This window comes from Dama dama, chromosome 7 (genome assembly GCF_033118175.1).
Source record: "Dama dama isolate Ldn47 chromosome 7, ASM3311817v1, whole genome shotgun sequence".
NCBI lineage: Eukaryota > Metazoa > Chordata > Mammalia > Artiodactyla > Cervidae > Dama > Dama dama.
The window spans coordinates 11,973,246-11,989,922 of record NC_083687.1 but is presented as its reverse complement, the minus strand read 5'-3'; the positions used below and the strand labels follow the sequence as shown (position 1 = coordinate 11,989,922).

The window sequence follows — 16,677 nt, the reverse complement described above, 5'->3', positions numbered from 1 at the left end:
CTTTTCTCCAGTTTGGGAGAGCAGGCGCTGCTCTCGAGTCGCAGTGCGTGGGCTTCTCGTCGTGGCAGCGTCCCCTGTTGCGAAGCACGGGCTCCGGGGTGAGCAGGCTTCAGCAGCGGAGGGACGTGGCTCGGTGGTTGTGGCTCCCAGGCTCTGGAACACAGGCTCACTGTGGCGCAGGGTTTAGTTGCCCTGCGGCCCATGGGATGGGATCTTCCCCGGATCAGGGATCGAACGCGTGTCTCCTGAATTGGCAGGCGGATTCTTTATCACTGAGCTGCCAGGGAAGCCCTCATTGTAGTTTTAACTTGTATTTTTTCTCCTATGAAAATAAGGACCTCTCCCTATGTTTTAGAGGCATTGCTCTTCCTGCTCAAATCCTTTGCCCATTTTTCGATTGGGTTGCTGCACTTCAACATATCAATTTGTAGGTAGCTTTTGTCTTACTGTGTCACACATTTTAAAATATGGTTAAAAAAATAAAAATAAAATATGGTTGATTTAAAGGTTTTCCCTTATGTTCCCCCTCAACAGAAGAAAATTTTTAAATGTGTAGATAGTAAGATAGTATCTTTTTATTATATAGATTCTAAGTTTTGTGTATACCCCCTGGAACTTAAGACATTTTCGGGTGTACAATAAATTTCACGTGTTTCAAAAAATATCTGAAACGTCTATTCATCAAATTTATCAAATGTATCTATTTTCCTGTTGATGAACATTTTTGCTATTTCTAAGTTTTTGCTCTTGGTGTAATGAACATGTATGCGAGTCTTGGTATAATTTGGCGGTGGTGTTGTCAGGCTGGCTTCCCCAGGATAGATTTGGAGTTTTACCTACAGGACACTCACTGGGGAGTGCGTTTGAGAACAGCCCCTGTAAGAAACTGAAGGAGGCAGGACTGGGTAGAGAGAGAAGTTAAACCGTGATGCAGTTACAACAGAAGCTTCCCAGCTGGGACGATTCTTCGCGTCGTCTCAAATTCGGGTGGTGGGGCTTGCGCTGTCCCCACACATGGGCTACAGGCTGCTCCTGAGGAGATGTTCTTATTCTGAGCAAGGAGGCTCCCTTCACTACAGGCCATTTCCTGAGAGGAACTCAGCTACGAGCCAGGCAGTCACGGGCCTCAGGGATGCTCAGGGGTGGAGCCTGGGTGATGCCTCAAGCTTCCACGGGTGTATGTGAACGCTATGACGCTATGACGTTTCGCCAAATTGTTTTTCAAGTTGATTGTATCAACTTCTACTCCCTTCTGCAGTATATGAGAATTTGTATTGTTATTCTTCCTTTCCACATTTTTTATTTTCCTGTGGGTTTTTTTTTTTTTTTAATGATTTCTATAGATCTTTTTTTGAGGTGCAAAAAGTGATCTCTTTGGCTGTCTCTGATGTTTTAAAACTCACTAAGTTTCTTTCTCCGGAAATTCCAAGCATTTCTTTAAAAATGTTTGTCATTTTTTTTCCCCTTGAAAAGCAAACTATCTTGTGTACAATTTTCATATCTTTATATATTTTTAAATAATATAAAACTTATTTGGGGGCTTCCCTGGTGGTCCAGTGGGTAAGACTCGGCCCTCCCAATGCAGGGAACACAGGTTCAATCCCTGGTCAGGGAACAAGATCCCACAAGCCACAACTAAGACCCACTGCAGGCAAAATAAAACAAACAAAAAAACCCCAAAAAAAACCCGTTTCCTATATTGTAACCAACAGCTGTATTTCTTGATGTCCTGGGGCTCTAATTTCACTGGTTGTTCTGCTCATTTCCATGCAGGTTGCTTCTTCCCATTTATAATTTTGTGGAAGTTCTGTACTGCCTGTGTTGGTCCTTCAGAAAGGTTTTGTGTCTGCTTCTTCAGGCTCCCCAGGGATATTACCAGCCTGGGGACTTCTTCCTTTATTTAAAAATAAACCTTTACAAGTTTCAGAAGTTTTATAGAGTTATTGCAAAGACGGTATCTTCTAATTCTCTCATGGTTCCTTTCTTCTTTTTTAGTCTAAACTTCGGACTCATCTGTCCTGAACCTCTGTGAAGATGGCCCTACTGGAAGTAAAGGAGAAAACCGGGGTGTCAGCGAAGGAGAGCAGTGTCCGGCAGTGAACGCCAGGCTTTGGCTCTGTGAGTCCCATCCCACTCGAGGTCCAGAGGGACTGGCTCCTCCCGGGTCCTCCTGAGCCCCTCCCAGACCCCTGCTGCCCCAAGCCTGGTTTGTGCTGCGCTTCCACACCCCCCTCTTCCGCTCCCACCCCAAGTGCTTCCTCTGAGTGGGGTGGCACCTCCTCAGTCGTCCACAAACCCTGCTGGCCGATGAGCGGTGGGCAGAGCCCAGAGGTGGGGGGAATGATGGGCACCCCCACCAGAACCCCAGGCTATTTGCCCAGTGTCTCCCGCTCCATGCACGGGCTGTGGAAGGTGGGTAGTCCCCCAAGGCCCCCAGGAGAAAGACTATCAAGAACTGAGTTAGTCTAAATCAATTCTTAAATATTTAATTCCCATTTATTTAAAGTTCCATCAGTCTGTATACACTATTTATATTAAAAACACAGGAAGCTGGAGCTCCTAGCAAAAATATACATTTCCATTTTGGAGACTGTTCAGACACTGAGAAGAGCTGCGATCCTCAGTATCAGACCGGGTGGGGGATGAGGATGGCGTGTGTGGCGGGGAGAGAGGGCGGGGAGGGGAGAACAGGGACCAGAGGGGAGAATTTTGCCACAGAGAGTGATTGGGGGGTGTGGAAGGGCCCCTGGGGAAGACGAGACAGGACCCAGGAAGCCTGGGCTCTCACCCCGTGTCTCCTGCCACCTTTCTCAGTGACCCCAGCCAGCCCCTCACCCCTCCAGGTCCACTTCCCTCTGGAAAGGCAGTCTGGGCGGGCTCTGCTCTCCATTCGGTCAGCCTCCAAGCTGCGTTCCCTCCTGAGGTGGAGGTGGTAAGTGCTCGTCACTGGGGGGAGGAACTGGGCAAGGAGTGGGGCTGGGCCAGGCGAGGTCCTGGTCAGGCAAGGTGGTGCAGGGGGAGTTCCAGGCGGCCAGCTGGGCCAAATACAAGGAAAGGGGAGCACAGCAGAGCTATTGCGACAAATGGGGGTCACAGATGTGCAGGATCTGTGAGCAGGTGCTGGGCTGGGTTCGCAGGACCCACCCCACTCACCCACCCAGAGATCCAGCCCAGCCCAGGGAACGGGGAGAAGTTGTGGGGCCACCCCTGGCCTCTCTGGGCCCTCACTTGCCTCCAGGAGGGGAGGGAGGGGGCGAGGAGCCCCCAGGTAAAGTGAGTTCAGTGCTCTCGGGGTGTGTGCTGGGGGGAGTGTGTGGCCGCAGCTGCAGCTGGGCGGGAGCAGGGCGGTGGGAGCTGGGGAGCTGACAGTGGCAGGACTCGGCAGCTGCAGGGGGGGGAGCTGAGGTGCTGGTGGGGGACCCACCCCAGCAACCTCTATCTCCCAGGAAGCTCGCTTCTCTTCAGTGGAGGTGTGGGGACCCCCACCCGGAGGGAACCCCACCTCTATCCAGGCTGGAGGGGTGTACCCCAGCGGCCAGCACAGGGGGCCATCAGTGACGCTGGCCTGGAAGATCAGTGAAAAGAAGACCAGGAGGATGGCAGGTATTGGCGGAGGGGGCAGCCGTGGCCTCAGCAGGGCAGTGACCATCTGGGGGAGGCGGCCCCCACCAGGGACCCAGGGATGAGGGGTTGCTCTGTAGTCAACTCAGGGCTGCTTGGCTTCCCCAGGAAGCCAGGCCCAGAGCATTTAGTGTTTCTTTGGGGTCCTTGGCCTTGAAGACGGGAGAAGGTGACCATAGAACAGAGGGCAGGCCGCACCCCTCCTGCTCGGGCCCTGCTCTAGCTGCTGGTGAAGTGATAAACTGTCTCAGGGGAAGACAAATAAGGACAGACAAGGGGAGGGGGAGAGAGGAGGAAGCATGAGATCTACAGTGAGGAAGGAAGAGAAAGAGCTGAGAAAGGAGGGAAGCCAGAGGCGCTGAGGGGGAGGGGAGGGAGGCTAGGGTGGGGAGCCAGAAGCCGTGAGTCCTGCCGCATGAGTGATCCCGCTGCTTGGGTGCCCGTGCTCAGGGGCTGGTCATGGGAGAGGCCCCGGCGAGTGCCGGCCCTGACCGCCGCCTTCAGTACATGTCCTTGTAGATCTCCTGGAGCAGGGGGTGCAGCGAGGTCTCGGTCTCGGTCTTCTTGATGCGCTGCATCAGCTGGGCGTGCTCCGTGACCAGCTGCCGCAGGTCAGCCATCTTCTGCAGCAGTTTGGGGAAGAGGTACTGGGAGTCGGGGTGGTTGGCCTGCAGGTGGAACTCGAGGGCACGCAGGATGGTGTCCTGGATGGCCTCCACCTGAGACACGTTCATGAGGCCTGGCCGGTCTGTGGGGACACAGGGCAGGGGCGTGGGAGGGAGGAGGCACAGCTGGAGGCTCGGAGGGCAGGGCAGCCCCCTACCCCCACACTGGTGTGGGCAACTTGGCCTTGGGGACAGTGGGCCTCCCGCCTGGATACAAACCCCTTCTCTACCATAGACTACTAACATGGCTACGGGCAGATCACTCAACCTCTCTGGACCTCAGTTTCCTCATCTGTAAAATGGGAATAACAGAAGTGCCTCTGGCAGAGAGTTGTTATGAGGATTAAAGAGTTATAATCTAGGGTGACTTCCCTGATGGCACAGGGGACAGGATCTGCCCGTCAATGCAGGGGACACGGGTCTGATCCCTGGTCCAGGAAGATACCACATGCCGTGGAGCAGCTCAGCCTGTGTGCCACACCACTGAGCCCTTGCTCTTTAGAGCTGCACCTGCTGAGCCCACACGCCTAGAGCCTGTGCTCTGGAACAAGAGCAGCCACCATGACGAGAGCGAGAAATAGCCCTGGCTGACGCAACTAGAGAAAGCCTGTGCAAAGCAACAAAGACCCAGTGTGGCCAAAAATAAATAAACAAAAAGAAACCGAAATAGCGCCTGGCATGAAGCAAGCTCTATGCCACGGTCAGCATGAGTCTGATTATATTTGGTGTGCTGGAATTTGAAAAAAGCAGGTAAAACAGAAACTTTCTCTGCCACCAGAAATAACCCCCATCAACATGTTGATACGTTTCCTTTCTCTTCTGTGTCACCCGCATATACTAGAGAGAGCTGATCCCGCACACACGTTAGTGCTGGGCGTGTCCCACTGCCATTGTCACAAGGCCCCTTCCTCATGCTGACAGAGCTTGGGCTCGGCCCCTGCGCTGAGGGCCCAGCTGTCAGGAGGCTGGCTCTGCGGGGGCCAGCCCTCCGCCCCCTCCCCGCCCCACTTACCTCCGCAGAGAATGATGGCCGCGATGAAGAGGGCCAGGTCACTGTCGTCAAGTTCCAAGGCATTGAACTTGACGGCAAACTCGAACTTGGGCTCAATGATGTCACCGAAGGGCTTTCGGAGGCTGCGCAGGAACTCCCGGGTGACGAAGCCGGTGCCGTTGGCCACCAGCAGCCCGTCCTTGTTGATGATGGAGGCCAGCATGGCGAAGATGGCCTCATGCACGCCGTACTTCAGCAGGGTCACCTGGTCGTTGAGGAAGAGGTCGCCGAAGCTGGGGATGCTCTTGGCGAACTCGGTGAGCTCACGCACGGTCTCCACCGTGGTGCACTGGCAGCGGTAGAAGACGTGCACGCTGATCTCCTTGTAGGGGGGCAGACTGTTCACCAGCTGCTTCCAGACCAGGCCCTTCTCCGCCTGCCACAGCGTCTCGATGTCGTGGATCACAAAGGGCTGCAAACCAGGCCCTGTTAGAGGCCAGGCCCCGGGCCCTGCCCGTGTGTGCTCCCACACCCTCTGCCTCCACCATGGAGTGAGCGGGGAGGAGGCCCGCTGCTCCCCGCGGTCAGGTGGGCAGCAGCAGGGCCCAGAGCCTGGGGTGCCGCCGGCTGAGCTATGACACTCACCGCCGTGTGGCTGGCCTTGCCGGTAAGGATGCCGCGGGCCTTCTTTTTGGTCATGTTGAAGTTCTTCAGGTAGGCGCTGTAGATGTGCTTGGAGAAGGCCCTCAGGTCGGCCACCTGGGGGTTGTGCTGACTCCCCTCGTTGGCTCTCAGCCCCGCCACCAGCTTCCTCTTCTCAGCCTCTGGCATCCGGCCGAAGCGGATGGCTGTGCAGGGAGGGGGACTGTCATGGAGGGGCCCAGGCGAGGCCCGGCACCTCTAAGGCACGCGGGCCAGAGATGGAGACATGCTTTCTGAGCACAGGGCCCTCAGAAGCTCGAGAGCCAGCAAGCTGGAATGCTGGGGTACTCCTCCAGAATACAAGCTCGGGGAGGGGGGCAGGTCTGCTGGCTATCTTGTTCAGAGTCTAGCACACAAGGGCCCTAACTCACAGGGCGACTGAGCCTCTGTGGCTGGGAGGCCGTGCTGCCTGGCGGGCGGGAGGACAGTCGCTGTCATCAGAGGCCTGCGCTTGAGGGCCAGCTCAGCAGGTGGCCCACAGTGTGGCTGGCTTCAGGCAGGCCCCCTCACCTTCTCTCATGAGAAAAGTGCAGCTAATAAATCTCACTAAATGATCAGAATTAAGTAAGAGTATTCACATAGTAAGCACTCAAAAACTGTAATCCCTAATAATAGACCAGGATGTGAATCTGGTTTCCCTCAGAGAAAAACTGAGAAGCGTTCAGTTACCCCTGAGACCTCCTAGAAAATTCCCCTCTCCCCACCCAAGGGATGGGATCCTGGCTGAAGGGGATGGATCAAACTCGAGACCTGCCACCTTCTAAGACGCAAGACAGGCAGGTATCTGTGGGTGGAGACACGTATACAGAGGGCCTCCCTGTCCTCTGGAGGTCTGACCCAGAGGGGCAAAGAGGGGGTAGGCAGGCTACGCAACATCCTAGCGAGTCTGAAGACAAGACTGCTGGGCACCTAGCGCATGGAGCAGAGCAGGCTGTCTCCCGGAGCACCGGCCTCCAGGAGGCTGCAGCCTGGCTCCCGGCAGCGATACACGCGGTCACCTACTGGCTCCGCCTGCCCTCAACAACCAAGGCTGGAGGGGGTCCTGGGCCTTGGCAGTGGCTTTTCATGCCCTGTCGGGTCATCCAAGACAGGTTCCAGGAGAGTGGTGGTTCCAACACGACTGGAACTGGGGTCAATTCCCAGGTCCCTTTTGGGCCAGATAGGGTGAGGCCTGGGTGCAGAAAGGTGGCGACTGTCTGGGTGCAGATAGGCAATGCCCCAGACTGGGAGCGTGGCAGGTCCCAGGCAGTCTGGGAAGGCAGCCCTCAGGCCAGCCTGTGCTGACTTTGAGACTCAGGGTGCAGACGGGCAAGGTCAGCAGCTGACCTGCCTGCTGGGCCCTGCTCTGCGGGCAGCCACTCTGTCTCTGGGCTCCCGGAAACCTGGTTTCGGGTCAGCTCACCATTGTGCGACATGCCCAGGGCCAGGCACTTCTGGAAGCGGCAGTATTGGCACTTGTTGCGGTTCTTCTTCTGGATTTTGCAGATTCGCTCACATTTCTCGTATTCCAGCTTCATGCGGATCGTCCGACGGAAGAAGCCCTGAGGGAGTGTGGACACGTGAGGAAGAGAAAAACCACGAGGAAGGGAGAAAGGGTGAGGCTCGTGCCCTGCCCGCTGGGTTGCACTTGGGGGCTTGATTATACATTAAGATGAAACAATTCCTGAATCTTGGAAGTAACAGGGGGAATATCATTGGAGAGGAGAGGCAGAAGGAAAGTAAAACAATTCTAAAACTTCTGAAATAATTCAAATAAAACACCATATTTAAGTGCTTCTTTGTTAGTTTGATGACACCAAATGTACTATGGCTAACTTAATTTACTTGTAAATGCATCTGGTTCTGCATTTTTCTAGGCAGTTGTTTAGTAAAATCATCTGTGAAATTTTGATGGGTATGCAGTTAGGAGAAAGAACCCAAAAGCACTCCTGGAAAAAGAATTAAAATGTTTCCTTTTTTATAAAGGAGCCCCTCCTGGGGCCTTGAGGCGCGGGAAGCCCTGACCTCAGGGAGGTGACGCAAGCCAAGAACCGCTCTGTCCTGCACGTCCTCTCCTGTCCGGTCCCCAGGGGGCGCCAGCGGCCCAGGTGAGAGGCTGGGTCAGCACCACTGGTGCCCAGCAGGCCAGGCCGGGTGAGGGAACCCCTCCTCTGCTGCGGGACCCAGAACTCAGCCTGGAACCAGCCCAAAGGCCTGGCTGCCTCCCAGGCAGGAATTTCGCAGCGGGTCTGGTCAGGGTCTCGCCTGGCAGCGGGAAAGCTCTGTCAGGTCAACTCACCATGTGAGCACAGCCCGCCCTCAGCCCGTACCTTGCATCCCTCACACGCGTGAACACCGTAGTGGAAGCCCGACGCCTTGTCCCCGCACACCCGACACTCCATGTTGAGGCTGCCACACGAGTCCCCGTCACAGCCCATCTGCAGTTGGTCCAGCAGTGAGAGTGGAGAGCAGCTCTGGGAGAGGTCTGTGGACACAACACAGGGCGAGGTCTGCAGACACACAACACGGGGCGAGGTCTGCAGACACACAACACAGGGTGAGGTCTGCAGACACACAACACGGGGTGAGGGCTGCAGACACACAACACGGGGCGAGGTCTGTGGACACACAACACGGGTGAGAGGTCGGTCTGCAGACACACAACACGGGGCGAGGTCTACGGACACAACACGGGGCGAGGTCTGCAGACACACACAGGGTGGCCTAGGGGCCTGGGGAGGTGACCAGAGCCCTCAGGGAGCACAGGTGGTAAGACACCTATGATTCACAGTCTTGGCTTAGCCACTTAAGGGCTACATGACCTCTGGGAGTCAACCTTTCCGAGGTTCAGCCTCTTGACCTTCTCTGGGAGGAGGGTGAATGTGTCCAAAGCCTTTCCCCCAGACCTGACACCCTGCAGGTGTTCCAGAAATTCTGCTCATTATCTGGCTGAGTCAGAGCCTGCCTGGGTGGACTCACCACTGATGGAGAGAGGGCATGGGGGATGGCTGTGTTTTGGGAGGACGGCAGCAAGAGGGAAAAAGCAGATTCTCTTAGACTGTCCTTAGGAAGTGGCTCCCTGGTTTACAAGGCTCCACTGGGTGGGCCCATGGGAGACTGTGTGCGGCATGGTTTGCGGGGGCTTCAGAAGCGCCTTCACCCCAGAAGTCTGATTCCTGCATGGACTCTAGGGATGCTGTGAAGAGTCTCTCAAGAAGCTCAAGTTCATACCCACGAAATTTCTTGCTTGACTGAGCAGAAAAAGCAGAAGTCTCAGTCACGCTGACCGGGCAGCAGGCTGAACTTCCTTGAGCGCTTTCCTGTTACTGATAAAGGCACAGCCATCCGAGCCCCGGACTGAGAGTGTCAGTGAGGAAAGCAGTCGGCCACGGGGGACTTCAGGGTGTTGGTGCTGTTGGCTGACTCACCAAGAAGGGCTGGGGGTCTCTCCTAAATGCCTCCTCGGACGCTCAGAAATGAGCCCTTCCCTGGCAAGGGGGCCTGACTGAGCCCCAGCACAATGCTGCTTCGTGACGCCACAGATCGCCCGTCTCCTCTGCCAGGCTAGCCCAACAACCTGCCGTCCTCTGTCTTCTTCCCTGATGAATGAGCACCCTCCTAAGGGGCAGGGGCAGGGGCCAAATCCCCAGAGCAGAGGAGCTTGGAGCAGACGGTGCTGCGGGGAGACCCCAGCCGTGGTGGTCAGCCCAGATGTAACGTGTTCCGGGCTGCCTTCTGCCCTCGCTATAGTACGGTCACTCTGCACAAGATCTTGACTGCTGGGACTTCCCTGGTGGTCCAGTGGTTAAGAATCTGCCTTCCAGTGCAGAGGATAAGAGTTCAATCCCCGGCCGGGGAACTAAGATCCCACATGCCGCGGGGCAACTAAACCTGAGTGCTGCAACTACTGAGCCCGAGAGCCACAATTAGAGAGAAAGCCCGAGGGCAGCAACGAAGACCCTGCAGGCCGCCACCAGACCTGATGCACCAAATAAACAGACGGCTTCCCAGCTGGGTCAGTGGTAAAGGAATCCGCCTGCCAGTGCGGCAGACACAGGAGACACAGGTTCAATCCCTGGGTCGGGAAGATCCTCGGGAGAAGGAAACGGCAGCCTGCAGCAGCTGCTCGCCTCCCGGCTGCGAGAGTAGGGGGGACTAGGCCCCTGCTTCCTAAAAAGCCGGGCCGGTCACAGAGGCCAGGCGCTCCACGGGCTGCAGCTGTGCCACTCAGCCTGAGGACAGGGGCGCTCACTGCGGGGAGTGGGTGGCCTGGCGGAGGGAGCCCTTCCGGTGTCAGGGACCCTTGAGTGCACTCGGAGTTGGGTCCCCCCGCCAGGACGTAAGGGCCACAGGGCAGGGCCGGGGCATTGCTGCCCCGGGGCGGCCGGGGCACTGCTGCGGGACGTAGGACAGGTGCCTGGCGACTCTGGACTGAGGGTCCTCCAGCTGCCTGGGCACCCGGGGCTCGGTGCCCTCTGGCTGGAGGGGCTGGGCAGGACCCACCGCTCCTGGAGGGCATGGGATTCACATCACCAGCTTCTGGGAGAAAACGAGGTAACATGTGACGACGCCCTGTGGAGACCTGCGCAGACGCGGGCAGGGAGGGTTTCCGGCACTTCCTCCCCGATCTGTGTGGTCTGTGTGCATGTTCGCTTTCTGGCACTTCTCGAAGTGGTGTTGCTTTTGTGGTTTGCACATCTGCCTCCCCTGCTAGCTTCGGCATGTCTCTACTCACGTTCTCTTTGGATCTCAAAGGCCACCTCCTCCACTGAACCTGGGTTCACAGTGACCTATCACCCCAGGCTGTTCCCATTGTCCCCGCTGTGGCCCTGGAGGGCTGGCAGGCGTCTGGTCACCTGGTTGCTGCTGGCACTGCTGTGGCAACGCCACCTTCTCTTTTCACTCAACAGACATTTGCTGAGCACCTGCCGAGTGCAGAGCGGGAGTCGGACCCTGCCCTCAACCAGCAGAGGTAAGGAAACCAGGACCCAAGGTAGCGAGTGGCAAGGCTGGCTGGAGGCGGGGAAGGCAGTGAGATGCAGGCCTGTGCAGGAGCTGCTGCTGGGAGAGGGGGTCAGGGAACGTGACCGCTCCCCTCTCTGGGCTCAAAGGTCAGGGCTTCGGACGACCCCAAGTTGGTTCCAGGTTTTCAGAAGCGGCAGGCCTGGTATGGGAGGGGAGAATGGGTTCAAGAGCCCTGTGGGCAGTTCAAGTCGGGGTCCAAGGCTCAGACCTAAGCTCTGTGTCCTGGGCCTGTCTCCTCTGCAAATGGAGTTGACAGCAGCGTCTGTCTAGAGTCATGATGAGGAGCATAGGCGTTAACAGAGAAGCTCCTGGATCTTGGCAGTGCTGTGTAAATCCGCTTCAGTGAGGATGGGACTTAAGGTTCTGCAGTTCGTAACCCTGTGCCCACATGGCAGGGGCCCGGCCTTCTTCTTTTGGCTGCTGGCTCCTCTTCTCCACGGCTTCACAGAAAGCAAGACGGGGGCGGAGGGGCCTCTGCCTGTGAGGCCGGGAGAGCGCCGAATGAGACTGGGTGCCCCTGCTCCACCCGCCCTGCTCAGCCTGGAAGAAGCCAAGGTGCCAACCCCACGCACCAGCGACGCAGGCAGATCTCTGGACAGCAGGGAGTGTCCCGGGGGTGGCGGGGCACAGTCAGGAAGAGCTGCCAACTGGACTGGGGGGAGACAGGCCCAGGGCAGCGCTGGCGCCCCGGGTGTGTCTGCTCCCCCGCCAGACAGACGGCCACAGGGAGAGAGGGAGGCCTGGGGCAGCAGGTGGTGGGTTAGCACCAGCCCCATGCCTGTCTGAGGGGCTAAGAACACATGAATAACCGCCACACAGGCAGAAAGGGGCGGTGGGGCTGAGGGGCGGGGATGTGCGGAGTGCACGCATCCCGCAGGGCGGGTCTTGTGGGGAACTTGTGTGTTGGGGCATTCCTGTCACTTCACGGGGAGCTTTCCAGAGATAAAGGTTCCGTGTCTTCCCTGTTCACCACCTGGCTTAAAAGTTTATTCTCCAATTGTCCCCATATTCTACCCAAAAGTGATAATGGCAGAATGCTCCCTACTCAAGGGACCCGCTTCTGAAGGCTCCTGGTCCACCCATGATCTCCCAGTGGAAGAATCCCAGGGAGAGAGGAGCCTCGCGAACCACAGTCCATGGGGTCACAAAAGAGCCAGACAGGACTGAGCAACGGAGCATGTACATCATTTCAAACCACCCTGGGAGCCAGTAACTGCCGCCATGGAAAGATGAGGGGGCCGAGGCCCAGGGAGTCATGGGTTTTGTCCACAGTCACCTGGGCAGTACACGGTAGGAGTGGGATTGGACCCTCAATCCGAGAACCCCTGCAAGGGCTATGTGTTTGAAGCAGTAACGCCCTCTGTGTTAGTACACGCCCAGCGTGTCAGGACTTCCACTGGACGCTTCACACATCAGCCTCACGCAACCCACGCAACAACCCTTCAAGCAGGTCTTCTTGAGACTCTTTCAGAGATGAGGAAACAGGCTCAGGAGGCTACGTGACGAGCTAACAGTGGCTAATTCTGTGTCAGCTTGGCCAGGCCAGGTACCCATGAGATCCAGTTTTTGGTCAAATCCAGTCTAATACGTTACTATGAAGGTATTTTTTGATACGACTGACATTTAAATCAGGACTCCCCACAATGTGAGAGGCCCCTGTTGGTCAGCTGAGGGCCTTAGGAAAATGAGATCAAAGCCTCCGCAAGGCAGAAGGAATGCTGCCTGCAGGCTGCTTCCAACTCCAGTGCCATCATCATCGCCCCCAGGTCTCCAGCCTGCTAGCCTGCCTGCAGAATTTCAAGTTGCCAAATGTTCTAATTAGATGATCCAATTCCTTAAAATAAATCTCTCTACACACACACACTCGTTCTTGGTTCTTTCTCCACAGAACCCTGACACTGTGGCAGACAGAATTATAACTCAGAACCCCCAGGGCTCAGCTCTGACCCCCTGCACTGGACGACCACGCATACCTACGTGTGCGTGTGTGTACTTGTGTTTATAACTACTAATCAATAGTGTGTGGCTAGGATCAGTGAGGAGACGAGTCACCGCCGAGTATATTACTGGAGTGTTTGGACTCAGCATAAGCAGTAGCCCCATCACGCAGAGAGTGAAGTATCAGTTGCACCATCTCTGATTACAAGTTTAGCAAACAGACACTACTGACCTTACTCACGTCATCGCGCCACCTGCCTGTCTATCTAGCCTCCATCACTGGAGGTGTGCTGTTGTTAGAGCTGGGAGGGTGGCCCAGAGGGAACAGTCCTGTCTATTTACTTTGCTGGCAGAGTCCCCAAAGCAAACAGCTTCTGAAGACAGGGCCAGTTCTGTGGAACTCTGGGGCTGGGTGACCCGGCAGTCTCCTGTTCGCCTGGCCTGCGTGATCCTCAGGGCAGGTCCTCAGTCGTGCCCTCCCCTGGACAGCCAGCCCCTGCAGACCCCCGTCAAGCACTGCTGAGTAAGAGGATGTGCCGAGGCTGGGAGAAAGGACACTGTCTCCCTCAGTCCCATGCGGAGACCCCTGACCTCCCCCTTGGGAGATTCATCACTGCCGCCGGAGGGGAGAGGGCAGGAGAGGCGGGTGAGGGCTGGCTCAGCGCCCCCACCGGCCGAGGACTCGGGCACACGAGCGGCCTCGCTGCTGAGTGCTCACCTGACGCCCGTCCTGCCTGCCTCCTGGAAGCAGGGGTGCTTGGCGGGTGCTGAGCTTGGTCAGAGGTGCACAGCATCAGTGAAGAACCTCTGGGGGGTCAGAGGGAGCCAAACTATGCAGCCTCCCTGCTGTCTCAGGGCTTGAGATGGCGCCTCATCCTCCTGGCTCCCTAAGGGGACTCCAGAGGCCAAAGTCACAGACTCACGGGGAGGAACAGGGAACTGGCAGGTGCTGACACACCTGTGGCCAGTCACATGCCCCGTGACTCCTCACCCGCCGGCCCTTGAGACGGACAGGACTTCCGGCCACACCACGCAGCGTCCCCGACCAGGGATCGAACCCGGGCCACCAGACTGAAAGCCGGAAATCCTGACCACGAGGCCACCAGGGAAGTTCCAGGACACAGCCCTAAAGGGTGAAGAGCCTGGGACTGGAGAGGTGAGGCCCTCACCAGAGGCCTGCGGTCCAGAGTGGTAGACCTGGGGCTCCTGCCCTGGATGGTGGGATCCCCAACACAAGAAGCTCTGTTCCTGGGGCCCCTCACCTGCTGGCTGCTTTGTTTTGTTTTTTTAAGAAAACAGCAACTAGTTTATTTCATCCTTTTAAAGAAAGTGATTCATTTGCTTTTTAAGTTATGAGAATGTTGCAGGCTTGCATGCAGAGCGTGACAGACCCTCCTCCCATGATCCTACTCCTCCGAGCAGCCCCCAGTCCTCTGGCTCTTCTCTTCCAGTGCCTTCTGAGGTACGTGAGGGTTTTTAAACAGTGGGATCCTCAAGCAGTCGGGAGCTTACTTCCCTGTCAGTGTATACAGAACCACCTCATTCTTCCTACCGACTGCACGGCACCCCAATGCATGGCTCTCCCACAGTTTACATAACCAGCTCCCCACACATGGGCGCTTTCCAATTTTCTGCTATCATGAACGGCATGGCTGTGGATGAGTGTGGAAATCTCTGAGCGAGTGTTTACATTGGATACATTCCTCAAAGAGGAGCTGTAGGACCGAAGCAGCACACGCTAAGAAGTGCTGGCCTGCACCGCCAAGCCGCCCTCCCCGCCTCAGGGGCTTCAAGGCCAGCCCAGTCCTCGCCACCAAACTCACACGCTAAATGACATCTCGTCTGAAGAGTCCTTCTTTGGCTGTCTAGTAGACTGAGAAATGTTTCCTGTTTTCTGGCCATTTGTCTGTCTGTCCTACCATGAACTGCCTGCTCCTGCTTTTCTGGTGGGGGGCTTGCCTTGTAGAATTTTATACACTATGGCTTTCACTTAAGTGATTAGGTTAAACAACCCCCTCCTGTTTCAATTACCAAACAAGTAGGTCTTTCTACTACCACGTCATCCATTTACTGATACACAGAATCTACTAAACGCCAAATCGTACACAGCACTGTGAGACCGGCTGGGCAAATTCTGCCCCAGACACCTCCCTGTGTACCCGAAAACCCAGCAGCTCCCCAAGACTCCATCACCTCACTTGCCTCGCCTGCTTCTGCACCAGCTACCGCACGTCTGCATGTGAGCAGGCTACCCCTAGGGGATATGGTCCCCCAAGGTGTGCAGGAAACCACACTGGTAACTTCTCCGTGCCCGGGGATGGTGTGGGCCAGGGTAGGCAGTGAGGCCACCGACCCCGAGGCCCTCTCTTCCCCTTCCCTCCCCCCCGGTGTCCCTGGTGACCCCTCTGGCTCCTTCTTAGCCCCCGGGGTCTCCCCTCTGCCTCCTAACCCCCCGTGCCCGTCGCCAGTTCAGCCAGTGTGTGCTGTCAGCACTGACAGACGGATGGCTGCAGGTTAGCCAGTCCTCTCTGCTGAGGAAGGTCGGTCTGCAAAGCCTTCCCAGCTACCAGCCACCCAGCAGGGAGCAGGTGAGCCTGGGGGCGCGGGGACACCCTCTCTCGGGGCCTGAAGTCACAGCAGCGTACTCCCCTGATGCCTGGGTGTCTGGTGGGACCAGAGGGACTGGACGATGGCTCTCCAGTCGCCTGACCACCCTGTGCCCTAAGGAGGAGGAACCTCCGCAAAAGCCGGGCTCCTGCTGTGCAGGTTCAGAGCAGTGTGACCCAGGGATCCAGGCCTCTTGGAGCTGCAGGCTCAGTCGGGGGCCAGTCCGACCTCAACAGCCCCCGTCCGCCCTGGCTCAACTCCGGACCCCATCCACCTCCTTCTCCCCATGCAGACTCAGAGGCCAGATCCATCTCTGTGGGGCCAGCCCGCTCCTCTGCCTGCGTTACCACTTGCAGTAGGGATCCCCTTCAGCTGAAACCAGCAGCGAAGTCGGGATGCCCCTCCGGGCAGCACATCCTCTACTGACCCAGAGCTCCCTCTGCGGGAAGGGAGCAAGGAACGGTGGAGGGGGTGGGAGAGAGTTGGGGTGAAGCGGTGAGGGAAGGGGCGGCATCAGCAGCAGGGAGAGCCAGAGGCTGAGAGGGGGTGTCCAGGTGCCCTTGGCGGTGGACCCAACATCACGACAATGAGAACAGGAGGAGGATGACGGAGTGGCACAAGGTACCAGAGGAAGGCATCTGCACTGATGCTAGCAGCAGACACCGGGGAACCGACACCTGAGGCAAGAGAAGCTAAAATCTGCCTGGCTGCACCAAAGTACTATTAATTCCGGTCATTCTCACTAACTGCTCAATATCTGCCTAATTACAAAGCACCCGGACGACGTGTAACTAGCACCAGATGAACTGAGTTGTGTATTCTGTCTAATCCTAATCATCACACATACATGTGATCTTTGTGGATGTTGCTGATGCACGTTTGTCCTGGGTCCCTTGTAGTATGAGAGGTGGAATGGCAGCAGCAACACGCATTACAAACGCTAACCCGTTCTATTCCCACAAAAGCCTGCGTGTACACCTGCTATAACCCTTGTGTTCTACAGGAAGAAGGGGTACAGCTCGCCCAAGGTGCTGCAGCTGGTGAGCAGCAGAGCAGGGGTGAGACCCCGGGCTGCCTGGCTCCGGCCCTTACCCACCCTGCTCCCCTGCACCCCATGACGATGCTGTTTGCCGCAGGCCAGCCTCTCGT

The 16,677-nt window shown here is 56.8% G+C and overlaps 1 protein-coding gene across 1 annotated transcript in view; it reads right to left on the bottom strand.

The window, feature by feature from the left end:
* Positions 1–2,470: 2,470 nt before the first annotated feature.
* Positions 2,471–16,677, bottom strand: part of PPARD (peroxisome proliferator activated receptor delta) — an 84,678-nt gene continuing 70,471 nt past the window's right edge. The window contains exons 3-7 of the mRNA XM_061146521.1: positions 8,289–8,443; positions 7,382–7,520; positions 5,923–6,125; positions 5,299–5,749; positions 2,471–4,369 (exon numbers count right to left, since the gene is read on the bottom strand). Of these exons, the coding sequence (XP_061002504.1) occupies positions 4,122–4,369; positions 5,299–5,749; positions 5,923–6,125; positions 7,382–7,520; positions 8,289–8,443 (1,196 nt within the window). The 3' untranslated portion in view covers positions 2,471–4,121. The remainder of the gene's footprint in view (positions 4,370–5,298; positions 5,750–5,922; positions 6,126–7,381; positions 7,521–8,288; positions 8,444–16,677) is intronic.